An 18,091-nucleotide genomic window follows, 5' to 3' on the forward strand; every position below is an offset into this window, starting at 1 on the left:
TCCCATTCTGGATACACTAACTATCATGAAGTGGTTCCTACAATCGTACTAGTTAGAAGCGATCAGCCTGAAACGAGTCGTAGGAACAAGATTTGGAACGTTTGTCATAATGGGGAGTCAGAAACACAACATTTAATTTACCGTGGTATAGTTCCCTTCAGCGCATTTAGTTTAAGTGTCATACAACTGAGCGCCTACGGCATAAATGTCATTATCGGAAGGCAACCGCAATGTCGATATAATATCATCAGCGAGTTTACCCTACAGATCCCTTGAAATGTATACTGTAAACTTCGAATTACGTAGAGTGCTGAGATTCATGAGATGAAAATTTTGATGGAATACAATTACTTACATGACTGAAGTGGATATCAAAAATGGCAATGATACTATATACAATAATGGTGGCGAAATTCTGGATTCTTAGTCCTTAGTATACAATTATTCAAAATATATTTACAATGCATAAATATCCTTTTTATATGATACAGACAGATGTGTTTTATTTTATTTACACAATGAATTAAATTGGTATAATGAATATTGTTATTTATATTAATTCAAATTAGTCGAAATCATGTTGCAAGGGGTGACTATAGTTTATTCCGTACTCTGCGATCACGGGTCCTGAAGGGGTAATTACACGTGTTGGCTACAGAACACTACAATCAGAAGTCATGGACATTTGGATTTTACAGTATATAGAAAGCCCACGCATACTGGTAGCTATTTACATTTTTTTAGTTACCATCCATAAAGGGTTAAACTAAGTGTTGCTTCGGGCCTCTATTTAAGAGCATTAAGAATTTGTAGCGTTCAATTTCTAAATAAAGAATTAGACACAATAAACTTACAATTGAGCAAATTAGGTTATCCAACTTGGTTGTTGACAAAAGCTCTTAGCAAGGCAAAAATCAGCTACTATAAGAACTCTTCCCAAGCAAACAAGCAGCACAATTGGGACAATACTTGTATAAAGATCCCATACAACCATTTATTGGACGAAGCCTCTGACATGTTACCACAAGATAAAATAAAATTGGTAATCATCTATCCTAATAAAGAATTTCATAAAGTAGTAAATATACATCATAAACCCAAAACAGATAATAATCCAGGAGTACATAAGCTACCTTGTAAAGATTGTAATGAGGTGTACTGGGGTCAAACTGGTAGGGACCTCAATACCAGAGTAAAAGAACACAAAAACTCTGTCAGGTATGCACAAAACAACTCCGCGGTCTTCCTCCATACATCAACAAAGGATCACCGCATAGATTGGAACAATCCAGAAATCATTTATAAATCTAATTGTAGCTTCAGGAGAAAGATAGTTGTATCTTTCCTCATTAAACACTTGCCAAATTTCAATACATCTAAAGGGCAATGGTCACCTGATAGTATAACAACTTATGCTGTGAATAAAATATTACCATTACCGAATCCGCCCCACCTCCCCTTGTTCCTACTTTGTACCTCTCTCATTGTATATATTCTTGTACATCATCCTTGTATCTATCTGCTGAAGAGGACGACAGTAGTGGTCGAAATATACAGTTCGTCTGTTTCTTTTGCTTTGTTTCTCCGACAGTGGGTAATTAAAACATACATATATACATATATTTTTTTTCTAACGTTACCTCTAATTCGTTTTCTCTCTCTTTTTTTTTTTTATCAAACGAAACTTCCAGGAATAAACGGTACTAAGAGCATAGAAATATATAATGAGGACATGGAAAAATATATATGTCAATTACATAATGTTATGAAATTGAGAGACAAGGTTTCATTTGAAATTAATTGCATAAGCGTGTGTAGGTGTTAAGCTTGGAAAGAATGGGTAGATATGCTAAAAATATATATATATATATATATATATATATATAGAGAGATTTTTGTTTTGTTTTTTTTGTTTTGTTTTTTTTTGTTTGAGCATATATATATATACATAAATACATATATATATTTTTTCTAGCGTTACCCCTAATTCGTTTGCTTTTTTTCTTTATGAAACAAAACTGCCATGAATAAATGGTACTAAGAGCATAAAAATATATAATAACATGGAAAAATATATATGACAATTACATGTTATGAAATTGAGAGACAAGGTTTCATTTGAAATTAATTGCATAAGCGTGTGTAGGTGTTAAGATTAGAAATAATTGGTAGATATGCTCAAAGACAAAAAAAAAAAAAAAAAAATCTCTTATATATATATAAATACATATATATAGATATATTTTTTCTAACGTTACCTCTAATTCGTTTTTCTCCCTTTTTTTTTTTTTTTTTTATCAAACTTGTTTTTTTTTTTTTTGTTTGAGCATATCTACCCATTCTTTCCAAGCTTAACACCTACACACGCTTATGCAATTAATTTCAAATGAAACCTTGTCTCTCAATTTCATAACATTATGTAATTGACATATAATTTTCCATGTCCTCATTATATATTTCTATGCTCTTAGTATATATATACATAAATACATATATATATTTTTTCTAACGTTACCCCTAGTTCGTTTGCTTTTTTTCTTTATGAAACGAAACTTCCATGAATAAATGGTACTAAGAGCATAAAAATATATAATAACGACATGGAAAAATATATATGACAATTACATGTTATGAAACTAAGAGACAAGGTTTCATTTGAAATTAATTGCATAAGCGTGTGTAGGTGTTAAGATTAGAAATAATTGGTAGATATGCTCAAACACTTAAAAAAAAAAAAAAAAAAAAAAAAAAAAAAAAAAACACCACCACTCTCTCTCTCTCTCTCTCTCTCTCTCTCTCTCTCTCTCTCTCTCTCTCTCTATATATATATATATATATATATATATATATATATATACATATTTACATATATATATTTTTTCTAACGTTACCCCTAATTCGTTTTCTCTCTCTCTTTTTTTTTTTTTATCAAACGAAACTTCCAGGAATAAACGGTACTAAGAGCATAGAAATATATAATGAGGACATGGAAAAATATATATGTCAATTACATAATGTTATGAAAGTCCTGAAGTCTAAAAAGCCCTGAACTCTAAAAAGTCCTCAATTCTAAATATCCTGAAAGTCTAAAGTCATGAAGTCTAAAAAAAAGTCATGAAGTCTCAAATATTCTGAAGTAAAAAAGTCCTGAAGTCTGACAATTCAAAAATCTAACAGTCCTGAAGTCTAAAGCGTCCTGAAGTCTAAAAAGTCCTGAATTCTATAACGTCCTGAAGTCTAAAAGGCCTAAAGTCCTAATAGTCCTGAAGTCTAAAGTCCTGGAGTCTAAAGTTCTGAAGTCTAAAAAGTCTTAAAGTCTAAAGGTCCTGAAGTCTAAAAACGTTCTGAAGTCTAGAAAAACCTGAAGTCTAAAGTCCTGATATCTAAACTTCCTGAAGTCTAAAGTCCTGAAGTTTGAAACTTTATGAAGTCTAAATATCCTTAAGTCTAGAAATATGTCTAAAATCCTGAAGTCTGAAGTCCTGAAGTCTAGAATCCTAGTCTAAAAAGTCCTGATTTCTAAAAAGTCCTCAAGTCTAAATGTCCTGGTCTAAAACTTCCTGAAGTCTAAAAAAAATCATGAAGTCTAAACGTCCTGAAGTCTAAAGTCCTGAAGTTTAAATATTCTGGTCTAAAATTCATGAATTTTTAAAAAGTTCTGAAGTCTATAATCCTGAAGTCTAAAATCATTGTCTCAAAAGTCCTGAAAACTAAAAGGTCCTGAACGTCAAAAATTCTGAAGTCTAAACATTTCTCAGGTATAAAAATACCTGAAGTGTGAAAAAGTCCTGAAGTGTGAAAATTCCTGAAGTCTAAAAGTCCTGAAGTCTAAAAACATCCTAAAGTTACAAAAATTCCTGAAGTCTAAAAAGTCCTAGTCTAAAAACTGAAGTATAAAAAGATCCTGAAGTAAAAAAAAAACTCCTCAAGTCTAAAAGTCCTGAAGCCCAAAATTTTCTCAAATCTCAAAAGTCCTGAAGTCAAAAATTCTGAAACTCTAAAGAGTACTGAAGTAAGAAAAAAAAGTCCTAAAGTCCAAATTTTCTTGACGTCGAAAAACTCCTGAAGTCTTAAAAGTCCTCAAGTCTAAAGTCCTTACATCTCAAAAGTCTTGGTCTAAAATCCTCAAGTCTGAGAGTTTCTGAGGTCTGAGAGTTTCTGAGGTCTGAGAGTTTCTGAAGTCTGAGAGTTTCTGAAGTCTAAGAGTTTCTGAAGTCTGAGAGTTTCTGAAGTCTGAGAGTTTCTGAAGTCTGAGAGTTTCTGAAGTCTGAGAGTTTCTGAAGTCTGAGAGTTTCTGAAGTCTGAGAGTTTCTGAAGTCTGAGAGTTTCTGAAGTCTGAGAGTTTCTGAAGTCTGAGAGTTTCTGAAGTCTGAGAGTTTCTGAAGTCTGAGACTTTCTGAAGTCTGAGACTTTCTGAAGTCTGAGACTTTCTGAAGTCTGAGACTTTCTGAAGTCTGAGACTTTCTGAAGTCTGAGACTTTCTGAAGTCTGAGACTTTCTGAAGTCTGAGAGTTTCTGAAGTCTGAGAGTTTCTGAAGTCTGAGAGTTTCTGAAGTCTGAGACTTTCTGAAGTCTGAGACTTTCTGAAGTCTGAGACTTTCTGAAGTCTGAGAGTTTCTGAAGTCTGAGAGTTTCTGAAGTCTGAGAGTTTCTGAAGTCTGAGAGTTTCTGAAGTCTGAGACTTTCTGAAGTCTGAGACTTTCTGAAGTCTGAGACTTTCTGAAGTCTGAGACTTTCTGAAGTCTGAGACTTTCTGAAGTCTGAGACTTTCTGAAGTCTGAGACTTTCTGAAGTCTGAGACTTTCTGAAGTCTGAGACTTTCTGAAGTCTGAGACTTTCTGAAGTCTGAGACTTTCTGAAGTCTGAGACTTTCTGAAGTCTGAGACTTTCTGAAGTCTGAGACTTTCTGAAGTCTGTATCTTTCTGAAGTCTGTATCTTTCTGAAGTCTGTATCTTTCTGAAGTCTGTATCTTTCTGAAGTCTGTATCTTTCTGAAGTCTGTATCTTTCTGAAGTCTGTATCTTTCTGAAGTCTGTATCTTTCTGAAGTCTGTATCTTTCTGAAGTCTGAGACTTTCTGAAGTCTGAGACTTTCTGAAGTCTGAGACTTTCTGAAGTCTGAGACTTTCTGAAGTCTGAGACTTTCTGAAGTCTGAGACTTTCTGAAGTCTGAGACTTTCTGAAGTCTGAGACTTTCTGAAGTCTGAGACTTTCTGAAGTCTGAGACTTTCTGAAGTCTGAGACTTTCTGAAGTCTGAGACTTTCTGAAGTCTGAGACTTTCTGAAGTCTGAGACTTTCTGAAGTCTGAGACTTTCTGAAGTCTGAGACTTTCTGAAGTCTGAGACTTTCTGAAGTCTGAGACTTTCTGAAGTCTGAGACTTTCTGAAGTCTGAGACTTTCTGAAGTCTGAGACTTTCTGAAGTCTGAGACTTTCTGAAGTCTGAGACTTTCTGAAGTCTGAGACTTTCTGAAGTCTAAATGTCATGAACTCTAAAAGTCCTGAAGTCTAAATATTCTGGTCTAAAACAGTCATGAATTCTAAAAAATTCTGAAGTCTAAATTCCTGAAGTCTAAATTCCTGAAGTCTAAATCATCTTACTCTAAAAAGTCCTGAAGTCTAAAAAAAATCCTGTCTAAAAAAAGTCCTGAAGTCTAAGAAGCCCTAAAGTCTAAGTCCACAACTATAAGAAGTCCTGAAGTCTAAAACGTACTGAAATCTTAATAGTCCTGAAGTCTAAAAAGTCCTGAATTCTTAAAAGTCCCGTCTTAAAACTCCTTAAGTCTAAAAAGTCCTGAAATCTAAATAGTCCTGAACTCTAAAAAATCCTGAATTCTAAAGAGTCCTAAAGTCTAAAAAGTCCTGACGTCTAAAACTCCTGAAGTCTAAACACTCCTGAAGTCTGAAGAGTCCTGAATTCGGGAAAAACTGAAGTCAAAAAGGTCCTAAAAGTCTAGAAAGTCCTGAAGTCTAACAAGTCCTGAAAATTGAAAAGTCCTGAAGTCTACAAGTCCTACAGTCTAAATAGTCCTGAAGTCTAAAGAGTCCTGAATTCTATAACTTCCTGAAGTATTAAAGGTCCTGAAGTCTGAAAAAGTCCTGAATTCTGGAAATTCCTCAAGTCTAAAAATTCCTGAACTCTAAAAAGTTCGAAAATTCTATATAAAAAAGTCCTGAAGTCTAAAGGTCCTGAAAGTCTACATGTCATGAAGTCTACAAAAGTCCTGAATTCTAAGAGTTTTGAGGTCTAAGTCCTGAAGTCTAAAAAAAATCCTTGTCTAAAGACTCCTGAAGTCTAAAAAGTCCTAAAGTCTAAAAAGCCCTAAAGTCTAAAAATCCTGAAGTCTAAAAAAAATCCCTGAAGTCTAAAAATTCTGAAGTCTAAAGGGTCCTGAAGTATCAAAAGTCATGAAGTCTAAAACGTCATGAAAGTCTAAAAAAAAGTCCTCAAAGTCTAAAAAGTCCTGACGTCTAAAAAGCCCTGAGAGTCTAAAAACTCTTGAAGTCTGTAAAAGTCCTGAAGTCTGTAGTCCTCAAAGTGTATTTAAAAAGTCCTCATGTCTATCAAAAGTCCTGTGTAGTTATTTATCACTTAATCTGTTACCCTCTTCACAAAATGTGGGGGGAAAAATCTATATACTTATATACAGTATATAAATATATATATATACATACATACAGTATATGCATATATTTTCTTTTTCTAACGTTATCCCTTAAATTCGTTTTCTCTCGTGTATATGTATACTCTATTCAATTCTCTCGCCTTCTTTACCTTGTATTCAAATACTTCCTGTGTGCTTGACCAAATATCACATATGTAGGGAAAGGAAACAAACATTCAATTATATACATATCAAGAAAAAAAATACATCCAAAAACAAAAATACAACTTGACAATTATACAATGTACGTATATACTAATAAACAAAAACTAACAATTAAATATAATCTTTCGCATGGTTCCATTCCAATTATTTCCTTCCATACGATGGTAAAATGTACTATCGTTTTCAAAAACAATTTTTTTTTTATAATATCCCATTATTTATTATATATATTTTTCTAACGTTATACCTTCACAAATGCCTTTTCCCTTGTCTATATATATATATATTTCATTCTCTCGCCTGTCTTCCCGTTGTATTCAGACATGCTTTGACATGTGTCCTTTATTTATATACTAGTTGGACTTTTAGTCCACGAGTAGTTCCAGCCACTACTTTCACATCCAATTTCTTGCCAATCAATTCCATATGCTACCCTCTCACTCCATACTATTATCTACTCACCAATTTTTTCCCCTCTACATCCTTCCTTCATTAGTGTCATTTTATTTGCATATTGGTGCCCTTGTGCTTAAGGGAACCAATTTTTGTATTATCATCTAGCAACTAAGATATACAGGTGGAGAACATGCAGTCTGCTACATTTTATTTTTAAAAAGTGAATAGCTCTAGCCATTATTTACAAACGACCACACTCTTATGGAATCAATTACAAACGAGTCTCTCCAAATCTCTAATTGTTAGCAATTTTTCCTATGTCATTATATCTCATCATTTCACAATCTTATAACTTCCGATTACCGTACTAGTCTGGTTTCGCACTTAGTGACGAGGGTAGGGATTTATTTTTATTCTATTTATTTTATTTCATTTTTTTTGTATTCTTAAACACTATCATTAAAAGATAAATTAGGTGGAGAGAACATGCAGACTATTTTTTTTTTTTTTTTTTAATTGGTAGTTAAATGTCACTCCCACGGGCTTATTTTAGCCTATAGCCCTATAGTGTACGTAGACCATCAGGTATAAAATGTCTAGATGGTGATTATGTTTATTGGGGACAAACTGGAAGATACTTGGCAACCAGAATAAAAGTCATTTTATTCAAACATTCATTTATTAACAAATGCTGGTAGTTCGTATAGGAGAAAGACACCAGTGTCTCAAAGGATTACAAAGGCGGAGCATGCCGACAGGGGACCTTTTGGTCCATATCTAGGTCGGATAAAAAAAAAATCACGATAATAAATGAAAAAAAAACTATAATATCAATTAATCAAATACATGCATAGGCATTGATTGTAGGCAGGCAGGCAAGCGCGATTTGTGTAGTCTGGAGACAATTCGTCAGTGTCTGTATCACCGGGCGGGCACAGGGGAAATTCCTTCCAGTAACCTGGCAGGATGGAAACAAATAAATTAGGACAAAATACAAAATGGATTCTGAACACAATCATAGATTAAAAAAAACCTTACTAGGCATTTTCCGTTCTAAGGGGTCATACACAATGCCTCGAGCCTAAAAAAAAAAATAAAAAAGGTCAAGTCTGTAAACTATACTCAAATGTGTAAAAAAAAAAAAAAAACCTGTACTCAAGTCTTTAAAAAAAAACCTGTACTCAAGTCGGTAAAAAAAAAAAAACTGTACTGAAATCTGAAAAAAACCCTTGTCTGCAAAACCGTCCTCAAGTCTATAAAAAAAAAAAAAAAAAAAAAAAATCCTGAATTCTGTAAAACCCTCAAGCCTTAAAAACTGTCATGTCTATAAAAAACTTTCCTGAATTTTTTTTTAAATTTCCTCACTTCAAGTCTGTCACACATGTCCTGAAGGCTGCCAAATTGTCCTGAAGTCTATTTCAAAAACAAACTCAAGTCTATTAAAAAAAAAATCCTAAATTCTGTAAAACTTTCCTCAAGCCTACTAAAATTGTCCTGAAATCTTTAACTTTTCTCTCTTGAAGTCTGTCAAACATGTACTGAAGGCTGCAAATTGTCCTGAAGTCTATTTAAAAAACAAACTGTCCCCAAGTCTGTAAAAAAGTCCTCAAGTCTGTCAAACTTAAGACTTCTCAAGCCTGACTTCGTGTAATCACACTTCAGAAGTAGTCAGCATTCAGCAGAAGTATGTATGCTACCTTTCATTACAAATTTACCAAGCTACAATTAAAAAACTTAAAGTGCAAGTTATAAAAAATAGTATAATATATTGAAACACTTAACTAACAGCTATTAAGTAAAACTTTGAAATTGTCTGACTTCTGCCAAAGTCAGGCTTTCTGAAGTCTGACTTCTGCTGAAATAAGACATCAGCTGAAAGTCGGACTTATGCTGAAATTCATACTTCTGCCGACAAGTCAGACTTCAACAGAAGTCAGACATTTGCTGGAAACTGGTCAGTTGACGTGTACATATGCTACCTTTTATTTCAAATTTAATCTCATTCAATTTCCACACACAAAAAAAGTTTAGTAATAGTTTAGACAATTGAAACGCTTAACTAAAAGCTTTTAAGTAAAACTTCTGCTGAAGTCCGACTTTCAGCGAAAGTCCGACTTGTGCTGAAAGTCCGACTTGTGCTGAAAGTCCGACTTGCACAAGTCAGACTTGTGCTGAAAGTCCGACTTGCACAAGTCAGAAATTCGATGAAAACAGGTCATTTCAAGTGTGCATAGGCTACCATTTATTAAAATTACTTTCTCAAATTTACTAATCTCATTCAATTTAAAAAAAAGTAAAGTTCAATAGTAGTGAAACTAGTTAATTCAAACACTTAACAGCTATTAAGTAAAATTAGCTGAAGTCCGACTCCTTCTAAAGTCAGACTCCTTCTGAAGTCAGACTTCAACACATGTCCTGAAGGCTGCAAATTTGTCCTGAAGTCTATTTCAAAAACAAACTCGTCTATAAAAAAAAATCCTGAATTCTGTAAAACTGTCATCAAGCCTATTAAAACTGTCCTGAAATCTTTAACTTTTCTCTCTTGAAGTCTGTCAAACATGTACTGAAGGCTGCCAAATTGTCCTGAAGTCTTTAAAGAAATTAAAAAAATAACTGTCAAGTCTTTATTTAAAAAAAAAAAAAAAAAAAAAAGTCCTGAATTATGTAAAAATTTCTTGGTCTGTAAAGCTGTCCTGAAGCCTGAAAACTGTCATAAAGTCAACAAAAATTTTCCTCAAGTCTTTCAATTTTCTCTCTTCAAGTCTGTCAAACAAGTACTGAAGGCTGCCAAATTGACTTCAACAGAAGTCACACATTTGCTGGAAAATGGTCAGTTGACGTGTACATGTTACCTTTTATTTCAAATTTAATCTCATTCAATTTCCACACACACAAAAAGTTTAGTGATAAATTAGACAATTGAAACGCTTAACTAACAGCTTTTAAGTCAAACTTCTGCTGAAGTCCGACGTTCAGCAGAAGTCCGACGTTCAGCAGAAGTCCGACGTTCAGCAGAAGTCCGACGTTCAGCAGAAGTCCGACGTTCAGCAGAAGTCCGACGTTCAGCAGAAGTCCGACGTTCAGCAGAAGTCCGACGTTCAGCAGAAGTCCGACGTTCAGCAGAAGTCCGACGTTCAGCAGAAGTCCGACGTTCAGCAGAAGTCCGACGTTCAGCAGAAGTCCGACGTTCAGCAGAAGTCCGACGTTCAGCAGAAGTCCGACGTTCAGCAGAAGTCCGACGTTCAGCAGAAGTCCGACGTTCAGCAGAAGTCCGACGTTCAGCAGAAGTCCGACGTTCAGCAGAAGTCCGACGTTCAGCAGAAGTCCGACGTTCAGCAGAAGTCCGACGTTCAGCAGAAGTCCGACGTTCAGCAGAAGTCCGACGTTCAGCAGAAGTCCGACGTTCAGCAGAAGTCCGACGTTCAGCAGAAGTCCGACGTTCAGCAGAAGTCCGACGTTCAGCAGAAGTCCGACGTTCAGCAGAAGTCCGACGTTCAGCAGAAGTCCGACGTTCAGCAGAAGTCCGACGTTCAGCAGAAGTCCGACGTTCAGCAGAAGTCCGACTTGTGCTGACAGTCCGACTTGTGCTGACAGTCCGACTTGTGCTGACAGTCCGACTTGTGCTGACAGTCCGACTTGTGCTGACAGTCCGACTTGTGCTGACAGTCCGACTTGTGCTGACAGTCCGACTTGTGCTGACAGTCCGACTTGTGCTGACAGTCCGACTTGTGCTGACAGTCCGACTTGTGCTGACAGTCCGACTTGTGCTGACAGTCCGACTTGTGCTGACAGTCCGACTTGTGCTGACAGTCCGACTTGTGCTGACAGTCCGACTTGTGCTGACAGTCCGACTTGTGCTGACAGTCCGACTTGTGCTGAAAGTCCGACTTGTGCTGAAAGTCCGACTTGTGCTGAAAGTCCGACTTGTGCTGAAAGTCCGACTTGTGCTGAAAGTCCGACTTGTGCTGAAAGTCCGACTTGTGCTGAAAGTCCGACTTGTGCTGAAAGTCCGACTTGTGCTGAAAGTCAGACTTGTGCTGAAAGTCAGACTTGTGCTGAAAGTCAGACTTGTGCTGAAAGTCAGACTTGTGCTGAAAGTCAGACTTGCACAAGTCAGAAATTCGCTGAAAACAGGTCATTTCAAGTGTACATAGGCTACCATTTATTATAATTACTTTCTCAAATTTACTAATCTCATTCAATTTCAAAAAAGTAAAGTTCAATAGTAGTGAAACTAGTTAATTCAAACGCTTAACAGCTATTAAGTAAAATTAGCAAAATTCGGACTCCTGCTCAAGTCCGACTCCTGCTCAAGTCCGACTCCTGCTCAAGTCCGACTCCTGCTCAAGTCCGACTCCTGCTCAAGTCCGACTCCTGCTCAAGTCCGACTCCTGCTCAAGTCCGACTCCTGCTCAAGTCCGACTCCTGCTCAAGTCCGACTCCTGCTCAAGTCCGACTCCTGCTCAAGTCCGACTCCTGCTCAAGTCCGACTCCTGCTCAAGTCCGACTCCTGCTCAAGTCCGACTCCTGCTCAAGTCCGACTCCTGCTCAAGTCCGACTCCTGCTCAAGTCCGACTCCTGCTCAAGTCCGACTCCTGCTCAAGTCCGACTCCTGCTCAAGTCCGACTCCTGCTCAAGTCCGACTCCTGCTCAAGTCCGACTCCTGCTCAAGTCCGACTCCTGCTCAAGTCCGACTCCTGCTCAAGTCCGACTCCTGCTCAAGTCCGACTCCTGCTCAAGTCCGACTCCTGCTCAAGTCCGACTCCTGCTCAAGTCCGACTCCTGCTCAAGTCCGACTCCTGCTCAAGTCCGACTCCTGCTCAAGTCCGACTCCTGCTCAAGTCCGACTCCTGCTCAAGTCCGACTCCTGCTCAAGTCCGACTCCTGCTCAAGTCCGACTCCTGCTCAAGTCCGACTCCTGCTCAAGTCCGACTCCTGCTCAAGTCCGACTCCTGCTCAAGTCCGACTCCTGCTCAAGTCCGACTCCTGCTCAAGTCCGACTCCTGCTCAAGTCCGACTCCTGCTCAAGTCCGACTCCTGCTCAAGTACGACTTCAACACAAGTCAGACATTTGTTGAAAACAGGTCTGGTCAAGTGTACGTATGCTACCTTTCATTATATTTTTTCCCCTCAAATTAGCAATCATTTCATTCCCAGAAGAAAAAAAAAAAATTGCAATAGTATTGATAAGTCTAGTCAATTGAAACGCTTATCTAACAGCTATTAAGTAAAATTTGCAAAAGTCGGACATCTGCTCAAGTTGGACTTTGTAAGAAGTCGTACTTCAGCAGAAATCGGCCTTAGTCCGACTTCTGCTGTAGTCGGACTTTTGCAAACTTTTACTTAATAGCTGTTAGGCATTTCAATTGACTACACTATTCAATCACTACTGTTGCACTTTTTTTTTTTGTGGGAATTCAATGAGATTGCCAAATTTGAGGGGGGAAATATAATAAAATGTAGCATACGTACACTTGACGTGACCTGTTTTCAGCAAATGTCCGACTTCAACAGAAGTCGGACTTTTAGCAGAAGTCTTGCTTCGGCAGAAGTCCGACTTCAGCTGAAGTTCGACTTTCAGCAGAAGTCCGACTTCAGAAGTCCAACTTTCAGCTGCAGTCCTACCTCAGCTGAAGTCCTACTTCAGCTGAAGTCCGACTTTTGCAAAGTTTTACTTAATAGCTGTTAGGCGTTTCAATTGACTAGACTATTTCATCACTACTGTTGCACTTTCCTTTTTTTTTTTTTGTGGGAACTGAATGAGATTAGTCAATTTGAGGAATAAATTATAATAAAAGGTAGCATATGTACAATTGACCTGACCTGTTTTCAGCAAATCTCTGACTTCTGTTGAAGTCTGATTTCCAGCAGAAGTCTTACTTCAGCTGAACTCTTACTTCACCTGAAGTCCGACTTTTTCAGCATATGTCCGACTTTTGCAGTTTTACTTAATAGCTGTTTCAATTGACTAGACTAGTTTATCACTACTGCTGCACTTTACTTTTTTCTTTGTGAAATGAATGAGATTGGTAAATCTAGAAGAAAAATTATATTAAAATATCTGACTTCTATTGAAGTGGCTTTTCAGCAGAAGTCTTACTTTCAGCTTAAGTACGACTTTCAGCTGAAAGCAGACTTTCAGAAGTCCAATTTCAGCAGATGTCCGACTTTTGCCAAGTTTGACTAAATAGCTGTTAGTTAGGCGTTTCAACTGACTAGACTATTTTATCACTACTGTTGCACTTTACTTTTTTTTTTTGTGGGAATTGAACGATATTGCTAAATGAGAAAAAATTATAATAAAATGTAGCATACGTACACTTGACCTGACCTGTTTTCAGCAAATGTCTGACTTCTGTTCAAGTCTGACTTTTAGCAGAAGTCTGACTTTCAGCAGAAATCGTACTTCAGCAGAAGCACGACTTTTGCAGTTTTACTTAGTAGCGGTTAGTTAGGCGTTTCAATTGACTAGACTATTTTATCACTACTCTTGCACTTTACTTTATTTTTTTTTTTGGGGGGGGGGCTAAATTTGAGGAAAAATTATAATAAAAGGTAGCATACTACACTTGACCTGACCCGTTTTCAGCAAATGTCTGACTTTCAGCAGAAGTCGTACTTCAGCTGAAATCAGACTTCTGGTGCTAGTGACCATGAAATTGGGGGGGAGAGATTCAAGCATAGACTTAGAAGAGACACACAGAATCGGTTGCTACTCTAAAGATAGAAATCGACCTCTAAAGATAAAATTATGGTCATAGCTGGTAGAAGACATCTTTGAAAAAGTAGGCAATTTGGCAAAGAGTGAAAAGTACAATAAGATATGGATAAAAAGAGAAATGAGTACTGAGGAATTAGAAAAAGAAAAGTCACTAAGAAAAGAAGCAAAGGAAAAAAAACTTGTTGAGAACGGAGACAGAATGCAAAGAATTCCATTGGAGAGTAATCGACATGAGATTGAAACAGTGGCACATCAAAACGAAAAAACCAAGGACAGAAAAGATAATGGAGAAGGAAGAAAATTAAAAGTGGCCTATACTAACATTGACGGATTAATTTCAGGTCTGAACCAACTCAATGATTATCTGTTAGAAGAAAAACCAGACATAATGGGAATTGTAGACTAAACTAAGAGGAGAAATACCATCTATTGATATTGGACAAGGGCTATACAATTACTGGATAAGAAACAGGGACAAAAAGCAGGGAGGGGAAATCATGTTCTTGGCCAAGAAAGACCTAAACGTGACAAAAATTGCACAGGGCAAAGATAATGTTGAACTCGTCATGATAAAAGTCCAAGGCAAGAATATGAAAAGTAGAAAGTTTGTGGCGACCTATGTGCCCCCAAGAACCAATGCTTGGAAAGAAAACAAAAACACAAAAATGCTAAGATACAAGAAAATCACTAAATGATATACTAATGGGTAAGGGCAATCTAGTAATTATGGGAGACTTCAATTGCAAAGAAATTTTTTAGGAAAACATGACAGTACGAGATGACGTGTGGGGCAATGTACTGCTAGACATGACCATGGAGTACACAATGACCCAGTGGGTCAGTGAAAACAAGATACTGAAACAATGAAGAGCCATCAAAACTAGATTTGATATTTACAACGGAACCTGAAATAGTGGACAAAGTCCACTACAAGACACCAATTGCAAAGTGACCATGTACTCATCCAAACTGTACTAAAGGAAGAAATACAGATCAAGAGGAGCGAAAAGCATAGGAAAGGAAGATTGATGTACAACAAAACAGACTTTGCAAAACTAAAGACGTTCTTCTTCCAGAATGCAAACTGGGAAAAATTCTATATGGAACAGACAACAGTGGAAGAGAAATGGAACATACTGTTGGATAATTACAATGAAGGGGTAAACAGGCATGTACCAAGACAAAAGCGAGAGCGTACATTAAATGTTGGTTCAACAAAAGATGCAGTGAGGCAAAAGACAGAAGAGACAAAGCTTGGAAAAGGTGGAGAAAAGACAAAAAACAAATTTATATAAACTACACAAATGAGTATATTAATGTGAGAAGAGAGGAGAAAAGGAACCATGAGAAGGATATTATAGATAAATGCAAAGATCAGCCCAAGCTATTCTACCGGTATGTAAATGGTAAACTTCAAACCAAACAGCAACTAGTGAAACTACACCAAGAAAATATACAATACACACAAGAATTAGAGATGGCCGAAATCATGAACAACCACTTTAAATCTGTCTTCACCAGAGAGAAAATACAAAATTGGGACGTAGATAATGACAAACATTCTCCCCACATGAGTGAATTTACATCACAAAAATAAATATCAGAACATCTATCAAAATTGGACGCCACAAAATCACATGGCCTGGATGGAATTGCAAATTGGATTCTAAAAGAATGGAAAGAGCTAATGGACAAAATATACATAATAAATAGCTCACTCAAGGAAGGAAAGATACCTAGACTGGAAAAATGCTAACATTGTACCAATATATAAAGGAGGAAACAAGGAAGAACCCACCAACTATAGACCAGTATCACTAACAACCACTATAGCCAAAATTTGTGAGAAAATCATCAAGAATAGATGGGTAAAACACCTGCAAGATAACATATTAAACCCAAGACAATTCGGGTTCAGACAAGGTAGATCATGCACCACAAACTTGATATGCTTCTACTCAAGACTAATAGACATAGTACAAGAAAGAAACGGATGGGCTGATTGTGCATTCCTAGACTTCAAAAAGCATTTGACAAAGTACCACTCAGAAAATTACTAGAAAAAACCAACACATTGGAGGAATACGAGGGAACCAACTAAAATGGATGGAGGACTTCCTGACTCGAAGAAAGATGAGAGTAGTACTCAGAGAAAAATATTCAGATTGGAAAGAGGTGATCAGTGGAGTACCGCAAGGATCTGTACTGGCTCCAATAATGTTTCCTATCTATATGAATGATATGGACGAGGGCGTGAACTGTTACATGAGCTTCTTTGCTGATGACGCCAAACTGTTAAGGAAAGTAGAAACTGATAAGGACTGTGAAGCACTGAAAGATCTGAATAGGGTATGGAACTAGAGTCAGAAATGGGAAGTGGATTTTAATACTAAGAAGTGTAGCATAATGGAGTTTGGAAAAAGCAAAACCACAATATCAAGAAAATATATAATTGGAACCAAGGAAGTAAAGTAGGATCCGAAAAAGACTTGGGAGTTAATATCACAAACAACTTGTCCTATGATACACACACATTCATATACCAAGGCTTTTTCCCCCTTACAAGGGAGGTAGCCAAAAAGGGAAAGGCATAAAAACACTCCCACACATTTCATCCCTAAATACACTCCACACCCTTCACACCCTCCCTCTCATCTAAGCACCTCCTGGATGACGGGTCATCCCTGCACCTTGCCCTATGATACACAGATTAACAAAATTGTCGGGGAGACTTGCAACTTGCTAAGATCAATAAAAGTGGCTTTTGCTTACCTGGACGAAGACATGATAAAAAAAATATTGGTTACATTGATAAGGCCTAGACTAGAGTATGCGGCGACATTGTGGTCCCCCAGTACCAAAAAGAACAAAGAAAATAGAAAGAATCCAAAGAGCAGCTACAAAAATGGCACCTGCACTTGCAAACCTATCATACGAGGAGAGATTGCCTAAACTGGAGCTACCGACACTGGAGCAAAGAGAGGAGACCTACTGACCATCTACAGAATCATCAAAGGCACAGATACTTGATAGAGAAGAATTACTAAACTGGGACAAGAGAAACACAAGAGGACATGGAAGGAAATTAAGAAAACATAGCTATAAAAGAGAACTGAAGAAAAACAGTTTTCCACAGGTTTTAGACACTTGGAACAAACTGGATAATGAAATAGTAAGCGCAAAAACCATTCACGAGTTTAAAAGCAAACTAGACACAGAGATACAATGGCGGGACAACACGAGCATAGCTCCCCTTCCCGCAAAATACAACTAGGTAAATACATATACACACACACAATGTAGATGTACACATACACATGTACATATACCCGTACACACACAATGTAGATGTACACATACACATGTACATATACCCGTACACACACACAATGTAGATGTACACATACATACATGTACACATACATATACACATACATGTACACACATTACATATGCATATACACATACATATGCATATACACACATATGCATATACACATACATACATATGCATATACACATACATACATATGCATATACACATACATATGCATATAAACATACATACATATGCATATACACATACATACATATGCATATACACATGCATGCATATACACATACATACATATACATAGAAACTAGATTAAATATTTACAAAAGAACCTGAAATTATGGACAAAATCCATTACAAGACACCAACTGGAAAGAGTGACCATATACTCATCCAAACTGTACTAAAGCAAGAAATAGACATGGAGAGGTACAAAGCATAGGAAAGGAAGATTGATGTACATTAACAACAACAGACAAAGAGGTTGTGATGCATATGGTGGAATGAGCATGGGGGTGGGGGGTGAGGTAGTATGTGTGAGCAAAATTTGACGCAGCCTGAAGGGATTTCTCCCCCATCTTCTCCTTTTGTGCATGGGGGTACGGAGAGGGGGGTTCACCTATTCAATGAAGCAGCCTTGCTGTGGATGTGCTGTGTCTTGCGACACTGCTTCTGACCCAGGGCAGTGGACAAGGTGCAGGGATGACCCGTCATCCAGGAGGTGCTAAGATAACAGGGAGGGTGGAGGGGTGTGGAGTGTATTCAGGGGTGGAATGGGTGCGAGTGATTTTATGCCTTTTCCTTTTTGGCTA

The 18,091-nt window shown here is 37.1% G+C and overlaps 2 protein-coding genes across 14 annotated transcripts in view; one reads left to right on the forward strand and one right to left on the reverse strand.

Moving 5' to 3' along the window:
• The first annotated feature begins 6,555 nt into the window (after positions 1-6,555).
• The window catches only part of LOC143032593 (uncharacterized), a 31,546-nt gene continuing 20,010 nt past the window's right edge, over positions 6,556-18,091 (forward strand). The window contains exons 1-2 of the mRNA XM_076197460.1: positions 6,556-6,575; positions 10,600-11,348. Coding sequence (XP_076053575.1) covers positions 6,556-6,575; positions 10,600-11,348 — 769 coding nt within the window. The remainder of the gene's footprint in view (positions 6,576-10,599; positions 11,349-18,091) is intronic.
• The window catches only part of LOC143032765 (uncharacterized), a 41,866-nt gene continuing 31,659 nt past the window's right edge, over positions 7,885-18,091 (reverse strand). For all 13 annotated transcript variants that reach the window (XM_076197769.1, XM_076197767.1, XM_076197766.1 and 10 more), the window contains one exon: positions 7,885-8,182. The gene's annotated coding sequence lies outside the window, so the exon portion shown is untranslated. The remainder of the gene's footprint in view (positions 8,183-18,091) is intronic.

This window comes from Oratosquilla oratoria, chromosome 14 (assembly GCF_046742065.1).
Source record: "Oratosquilla oratoria isolate Oo_2021 chromosome 14, ASM4674206v1, whole genome shotgun sequence".
Classification (NCBI taxonomy): Eukaryota; Metazoa; Arthropoda; class Malacostraca; order Stomatopoda; family Squillidae; genus Oratosquilla; species Oratosquilla oratoria.